Genomic DNA, 8741 nt, shown 5'->3' on the forward strand with positions numbered 1-8741 from the left:
TCTGCATCATAATCATCAACATCCTCATTAGTGCCCTCGTCACCTCCACAAATCTCCCCCCTCATCCTCTTCTATTTCCAAAGTGGCATCCTCGATTTGTGTATCACCGGCTACACTCGGGCTGTTCAGGTACACATCAGCAGAACTGCTGAAAGGGCCCTTCTTTATAGGTACACTAACAGAATGCTCACGATTAGACATACCACTGTTGGATGGACTCTCCACAGGGATTGGTGTCATTTGTGAATCAGAGCAAACATTATCCTCTAATGCCTTACTGTTATCTTGCAGCTCGGCTTTAACGCGTAACAGTAGTTGTGCACCAATTGTAGGCTCCGTAACTTTTTGGGATCTGCCACTAATAGCCAAAGGTGAAGGCCTCATTCTCTCTTTGCCACTGCGTGTGTAGAATGGCATGTTGGCATTTTTTTTTTTATCGGCACTTAACTTTTGCTCAGTAACACTTCTTTTTCGCTTTAACACAGTAAATTTTTTGGGGTTTTGGTTTTTTGGACTGATTTCGAAACACTGTGTAGTTTGACATCGCCTGGCCCAGATGACGTACTGGGAACACTACCATCAGGACTGGTGACAGAACCTGGTTGCTCATTCTGCTCATATGTGGACTGCTGAGCCCAAAGCACTTGTAGTGCTACAAATTATTTGGTAAATACTGCTGACAGATAGTAATTTTGACAGCCAGAAATATTTATGCACAATTATGGGGGACACCCCAAAAGCACTGGGGAGTGCTAAAAATTATTTGGTAGATACTGCTCTCAGATAGTAATTTTGACAGCCAAAAATATTTATGAACAACTATGGGGGACACCCCAAAAGCACTGGGGAGTGCTTAAAATTATTTGGTAGATACTGCTGACAGATAGTAATTTTGATTTTGCCGGACGGGAGAGTACCGAGCCTACTCGGCTCAGTTCTCGGATACCCAAAGTTCGGGTGGGTTCGGTTCTCGGGGAACCGGGTCCGCCCATCTCTAACAGGAATACAATTATATATAGGCAAATTGACAGTAGATAAGAATGCAATAGTACAGTAAGATGTGCTTGTTTTCTTTAAGACACATTGCATTAACAAGCACGTTTCAAAGTCTCCACCATGGTCTAATTTACCCTTGTTTTCCTCTACTCTATGATGTTGTGGAATTGTTCCTATTTTTACAGTCATTGCTTCTGTTTCAAAGAATATATTCATAATATAGGCTTATATTGCATAATTAAATGCATAGTTATATTATAGTAGCAGCCACTGGTTGTCTCTTAATCTCTCTTAGCTAATCTGGCTGATTTAATTATAGTATAGTATAGGATCCTCTGCCTGGAATGCAAGTTTGCTTTAGTGAAATGATTTCCTGCTGTTGAGTGGGGCTGTGCACATTCTAGCCTGGTAATGACCCTTCAGATGTGCTCCAGCCTTCCCACTCTGTCTGCCTCTATGTATGCAATCGTCTATCTTTGTGGGGTATGAGCTATGCTATCCAGAATTAAAGCTTACCTAATCACAGAGAAGATAGCCATTTTTTGGGCTGAACAAATATGCACGAGAATGCAGTCAGTCTATCATTTAAATTGTCACAGAATTGTTTAGCTGAATATTGGTTCAAAATGGGACTGGTACACTTTAAAAATCACCAGATGGTACCTGTGAAAAAGAATTCTGAAGATTAGAGAACTGTTTTATAGATAATTATTTGAATACTATAAAAAGCACTAAGGATTTTGCAACATTTTTCTATCCTTTTGTGATGCACTTTAATGGATTACAATCGCCAATTAAACAATAATATAGCTATAGTTTGGTATGGATGAAGAAGCATGCAGTGTTTTTTTCTTACACAAATTCCTTTAAAAGCAGCTATACTTTTCTGGACATAGGACAAAGCGCATATAGAGGCTGATTTATAGTTTGGAGTGAATTCAGCTGCTGGGCACAACATTTGCACCTAGAGAAACTTTTTTTTGTGCTGCAAGAGGGGACGTAAAATGTACAAACTGATTTAGAATTGTGGGCGTGGCCTAATCTTTCTCTAAAATGTAAAGTAAAAATAGCTGGTTAATATGTGTGTGCAGCATGCTAGAACATTATTTGCACTGCATGCAAAAATCCCCAGAATCATTGTTGCTTTATACTCTGGTGTCACAATGCTATGTTTTCAACTATATATCTATTTATCTATGTGGAGCTTGTATGTTCTCCACGTGTTTGTGTGGGTTTCCTCCGGGTGCTCCGATTTTCATCCACACTCCAAAAACATACTGGTAGGTTAATTGGTTGCTATCAAATTGACCTTAGTCTCTCTCGGTCTGTGTGTTTGTGTGTGTGTATGTTAAGGAATTTAGTGTTTAAGCTCCAATGGGGCAGGGACTGATGTGAGTGAGTTCTCTGTACAGCGCTGCAGAATTAGTAGCGCTATATAAATAGCTGATGATGATAATACTCCTTATATAATCTGGTATGAAAGAATTATACAATTTTTATAGTCTTTGTGTCCTTTAGCATCCCTATAATTTACAGTTGGCATTAACCTATATGTAGACATACTTCAAAAACAACAAAATGCTTTTGTTGCAGGACTGTAATTTCAGAAACACAACTTAGGCAAGAGCACAATAACTGTAACTGGTAGTAGAGGTGAATTCTGAGGCGGTATAATCATAAAATGTTTAGTGGTTGATGTGTGTGATCAGTCACAGTGTGTTCCCAATATTCTGCTTTTTAGAATCAGGAGTCAGTACACGGCAATGCCCCTCTGAAACAAGGCACAACCGCATCACATTAGGAGCATGGCTGTGTTACAGCGGGAGCAAGGCCACATCACCCAGGGACCTCTCTAGCAGCTATGTTAAGCATTAGGCCGCCCCAACACCCCTCCTCTCACCTGAAGACAACTCTGCACTTCTGTTGGACATACCTCCCAACATTCTGGCAGTCAGCTCTAAAGTCATGATTGATGGGATTCAGGGGCGGATCTAGTAAATGACTATACCCCGGGCGATGCAGGGAGGGGGGATTTAGGCCCTGCCCCCTTTCCGACTTCTAAGGCTGCCGGCGGCTGCACAGTATGTGCAGGTCCGTTCAGCAGTGACAGTGTGCTGTCCCGCTGCTCTGATTGTGTTTAAAACACAATCAGAGCAGCCGGGCAGCATACTGTCACTGCTGAACGGACCTGCACAGTGTGTAGCAGTCGGCAGCAAGGCCCTGCTAGGGGGGGCAGTCGCCCCGATCGCCCCCCCCTGGATCCGCCACTGATGGGATTGCAGTGCAGTCCACTAGAATTGAGACTGTCCCGCATACATCCGGACAGTTTGGAGGTATGGTCATAGTGTAGTCCAGCAATATAACAGTAAGGGAAAATAAAGAAGGTGGTTAAAACTACCAGTGGCAATTTAAAGTTTAAAGCCAAAACCTTGTAGCATGCCTTGGCCTCTAAATGTCTTAATCTAGCTCCAGTCAGTTTTTTTTTAATAGCACTTTTACATATGCAGTGGTTTACATAGTTCTCAGGTGAATTATACAGAGAGCGAATGTTAATAAAATATATGTAGAGCTATCTATAGTGGTGGCTTAGTAGGTTTTATCAGGTGTGTATTTGTCTTTATCTTACAAACACTACCATGGTAGATGTAATATAAACACAGGCCTCAGTGCACCTGGAGAATAGAGTGGTGTTAAACCTCTAGAGCCAATCTTCCTGTTTAGGTTGTGGGTAATTGTCCACCAGAGATTGACCTGGGAAACCCCTATCTGAATCCCTAAACAGCTTGTAGGAATACATGCAGAGGTAAAGGAGATGAACCACTTGGAACATTTATTGAAAGGGCCGGGAAACCTTTTGGCCTGAAAAATAATAATATATGAAGGGTGGTGTATAACAAACAGTTTACTCTCTGAAACATCAGTGGTGGAAAAGATGCAGCGTAATGGAACTACAAGATGATAATTGAATGGTTGTAATAAAATACAAAAACACTTGAATAATGATATTGATTGAACAATCACTTTAAGAGACAATACTTAAAGAGTTATATCCTGAAAACAAGAAATTAAGGGGTCTATTTTCCAATGGTGACTAGTGGGTGTCAGTAAGTATCATTTTGTATTGCTACATATTGCAGCGATACAAAATCTACTGCCACTTACATTTACCATACCAGGGCTCACTAGCGAGTCCTAGCAAAACTCACCTCCCAAACTAACAAAAAACTCCTGCGAATGAAAGATCTAGCTCCTGTGTCGCTAATGCGAATGTGCGGCTAAGGCATAGTTGCCTACTCTCCCGGAATGTCCGGGAGACTCCCGAATTTTTGGGAGTTCTCCTGGACTCCCGAGAGAGCAGGCAAAAATCCCGGAACCAGCATCTCCCCGGTGGTGTAAATGGTGGGGGCGGGGCTTACTGTGCCATCTTGGCCCAGCCCCCTGCTACAATTGGCCAGAATTTCCTAAGATTGACAGGGGGCGAAGCCTAACGGTGCATCGCACGTGGCCACGCCCCCTCGATGGACCCCCTCCCGGACAGCTGGTCTCAAAAGTAGGTAAGTATGGGCTAAGGACGCACATGTGCATAGCATCAGCACCTGGCAGCGGATCAACAGGACCTTCTCTGGCGTGATGTTGTCCATAGGTTAGGTCCATAGTAGCTCCATAGTTTTTAAAGGCCTCATGACTTTTTATACATAGTCACAACTGAGAACCAAATAATTAAAATGTGTATTTCACCAATAAACTTAAGATACCATATATATGTTTTTCTTTCACAGGTATTTGTATTCCAGTTGCTGAAACCATCTTGACGGCTCTTATACCAGAACTTGAAGGACGTCCAAAAAAAAACAGTCACATGTCCAATAAGGATCTAGGCTGGCAGAATCTTGGAAGACATCATTCTAAAATACCCCATATAAAAGGTAAGATAAGGCATGCAATAGAAAGAATTGTCATTTAGCATTACGAACACACTAAAATGCCATGTTCTTATGAATTTTAAGAAGAGAAAAAAATGTTGAAGCCATTTGCAACTTTCAAAGCAGAATATCCATAATTTCTCCAAAGTAGCACACTTATTCTGGGTGACCATTCTAATATATTTTAGCCATGGTGCAACAAATTGCAGAAAAACTGCTTATCTGGACAACTCAAGTATTACGAATCCTTTACCTGTAACACATACTTGCGACTTTTGCAGCAAGCTGTCCGGGAGGGGGATCCGTCATGAGGGAGTGGCCACGTGAATATCATACTTAGGCCCCACTCCAGCTGATCTTTGATAATTTCAGCCTATCACCGCAGGGGACAGGGGCAGGATGCCACATTTAGCCCCATCCCCACCCACTTTATCAACGGGGAGAGCTGGATGTGGGAGGTTGCCCTGCTTTCCCGGGTGTCATGACTTACACTCTGCAGCTGCTGTCTGCAGTGACTCTATTGGATTTGTTATGCTTTACACTTGTAGTACCACTGCCCACCAAAGGGGCCACTGTGCTATTTGATTATTCTCCTTGATCACTGGGAGTGGTTTCAGCTGCATGAGGCCTATTTTAACCTGCCTGCTTCAAACAGTCTGGGCCAGATCATCAGGTCACTTCTGTGAGCATTTCCATGTGCTTTGTTCCAGTCTGCATTATCAAGTTGTTTGTTCCAGTCTGCATTACTAAGTTGTTTGTTCCAGTCTGCATTACCAAGTTGTCCTCTCCAGTCTGCATTACCAAGTTGTCCTCTCCAGTCTGCATTACCAAGTTGTCCTCTCCAGTCTGCATTACCAAGTTGTCCTCTCCAGTCTGCATTACCAAGTTGTCCTCTCCAGTCTGCATTACCAAGTTGTCCTCTCCAGTCTGCATTACCAAGTTGTCCTCTCCAGTCTGCATTACCAAGTTGTCCTCTCCAGTCTGCATTACCAAGTTGTCATCTCCAGTCTGCATTACCAAGTTCTGTTAAATTGTTGATCCTATTGAACTGTTGCTCTGTCTTCCCATTTCAGTATATCTGTGCCACAATCCGTGGTGGTTTGTTATGTGTTCTTAATAAAGCCACTTTAACCACTTACGCTCTCTCCGTGGTCATACCTGTTAAATCCTGACACCAGGAGTCCAGGAGCACTCCCAAAAATTCGGGAGTCTCCCGGACATTCCGGGAGAGTAGGCAATTTTGTAGTTACAACTACACTTTCTGTGAATGGCTGTTGAGACAGCAGTGTTTACTTAGAAAACCATATACATAGTACTGATTCTTTGTGACAAAGGACATATTCTGTGCTTGATTATAGAGACAACTTACAGTAACCTATAACAATGTTGTTGTATCTTACATTGTTCCATTACCTTTCTCTTAACAACTTGGGTATTTTTGACAATGTTCAATATTGTCATGTTCCAGCAAAAACAATGCAGATAAATTGTTTTTGCTTTTGCAAGTGCAATGATTATTTTAATTAACATTAAGAAATTAGAGTCATAAAATCTATTTCTTGGCCACAGTTGCCCAGAAAATTAAATCATCTACTAAACAAATATTTTAAAGAGGGAAAATTTGTGTTTCTGAAAATCACTAATAATAATCACATTCTCAATAAAATTGGATATTACTTGAAAATTATTATTTATTTTTGTATCTATTGCAGGACATGAAGGAGATCCTTGCCTTCGATCAACCGATTGCATTGAAGGCTTTTGCTGCGCTCGTCACTTCTGGACCAAAATTTGCAAGCCTGTATTGCGCCAAGGGGAGGTTTGCACAAAACTGAGAAAAAAAGGATCTCATGGTTTGGAGATTTTTCAGAGATGCGACTGTGCTAAAGGCCTGTCTTGTAAAGTTTGGAAAGATGCCACATATTCTTCAAAATCAAGACTACACATTTGCCAGAAAACCTAGGCATTAAAGACGGAGTCATTGTCAGAACAGACTGTCAGTTTTCAGAAGGGTACAAGATGGGCACATATAGTAAGGACATCAGTACTGAGAAAAAACACTGAACTGAATGGGGATATATATTTTGAACTGGAGCTATTGGAGCTTACCTGTGTAAATAAACATTTTGCGACGGTGACATTTCTTAAAAATGACATTTACTATTGTAACAGTGCATGCCCACTGATTTTACAAAATGTATGAGCATTAACTATGTAGAAATAATCTCTGTTTGTGTATTCTGTCGGAACGCTTTAACAAAATCCAAACATGTTTTTTGATTTTTCTGTGCATTGGCATGGGGTTGTTTGTATAAAAAGTAGAGCAGATCTTGCAAGGGAATACATTTATAGCATTTTCTTATGATGATCAATCATACCGGATCACAATTACATTATATCCTGTTCTTTGTCAAAAAAAAAAGTTTTTTTCAGAATACAGTTATTTGGCTCAGCCGATTACTGGCAACTACCATATGCATTTGAGAGCTCAATTATGAATACCAGATCTATGGAAGATAGATATTGCTCAGTCTGTGCCGAGCAGATCATTATTATTAAATTATACTAATTAGGAGGAACGCATGCCTGCTTAACACAGAGTCCATTGTAACATTTAAAACGGTTAATTCACATGTGTTTGCTGTCCAGTTTGGTTTGAAGTTCTGCAGTGGTTCTTTGTGGTCTACAAAAATTAACATTATGTGAAAATGGTATTAAAACCGTCTGCAAAACAACATATTATAATTTACGAGCAACGAGGATATCATTGTAGTGTGAAGCTTGCTAGAGTAAAATAGGAAAAGTGTACACAGGAACAGAAAATATTGGTGGCTGCTTTGTCTTATGCACCAAACTTTTATTGAATTATAATTGCCTTTTTACTCTTTACAATTATTTATACTGTCAAATATAAAAGTACATGTCTCTGTCCACTTTTGACCGTTGGCTTAACAAAAATAAAATATCTATATGTGTTTTGCATTGCACATTATTGTGTCTTATAATACCAAATTTCTGTGGGGAAAAAGACAAAAAAGGTACAAAATATTTTAAAGTGAATGTTTTAACACCACACGTAAAAAAAACCAAATAAATCAAATTAGAAAGTAACTTTTGATGTCAAACTGAGACAGAGGGGTCCACTAGAATATGACTATACTGGCAGTCTGAATTTAACGTCAGATATTGTATTATATTTAAAACACAAAAATGTATACTCAAAATATGTAGTATACAGTATAGAGAAGGCAGGTGAATAAGAAAAGTACATTTTCCAATGCTAGTAAGTGGGACACATGCTTTTGGGACTTAAGCTAGTAACACATGGACACTTTGAACGTAAGTATATCTCAACCCCTTAGGAGTCAGTGCTTACAATCTATTTGCCTGTACCTAGTAGGCCTTATAAACGCCAAGTTCACGGCACACTTACACTGATACAATCTATGAACGCTGTTGTTTAGAGAGTGTATCACAGCTAGTGTGCAAGAAACTCTGAGTTTACACTGCTTTTTAGGTATAGACAAATAGTTAGGCTACAACATGCTCAAAGTGGTGTCACTAGCTTTGCCACTCCATAGTATCTTGAATGGAACTATTGTAATTGCATTTTCATTAATCTCCTAAACGTCACAGTAACATCTAGAATGCCTACTGAAAGTGCACCCATTCTCTGCTTACGGAGAAATTATTGGAAAATAATAGGCTACAGATAAAGGTATGACTAAGGGTGCTGTCACAGTGGACACTAGCAGGTTTCTAGCTAGAAAAGCATTAACGTTTCTGTGGTGACACATTGCATATACAGTATTTTCAGAGCGT

General features: G+C 40.3%; 1 protein-coding gene across 1 annotated transcript in view; it reads left to right on the forward strand.

Annotated features, from left to right (window-relative positions):
- Positions 1 to 7894, forward strand: part of DKK2 (dickkopf Wnt signaling pathway inhibitor 2) — a 91985-nt gene extending 84091 nt beyond the window's left edge. Inside the window, exons 3-4 of the mRNA XM_075200764.1 lie at positions 4776 to 4922; positions 6632 to 7894. Of these exons, the coding sequence (XP_075056865.1) occupies positions 4776 to 4922; positions 6632 to 6882 (398 nt within the window). The 3' untranslated portion in view covers positions 6883 to 7894. The remainder of the gene's footprint in view (positions 1 to 4775; positions 4923 to 6631) is intronic.
- The last annotated feature ends 847 nt before the right edge of the window (positions 7895 to 8741 follow it).

This window comes from Mixophyes fleayi, chromosome 1 (assembly GCF_038048845.1).
Source record: "Mixophyes fleayi isolate aMixFle1 chromosome 1, aMixFle1.hap1, whole genome shotgun sequence".
Lineage (NCBI taxonomy): Eukaryota > Metazoa > Chordata > Amphibia > Anura > Limnodynastidae > Mixophyes > Mixophyes fleayi.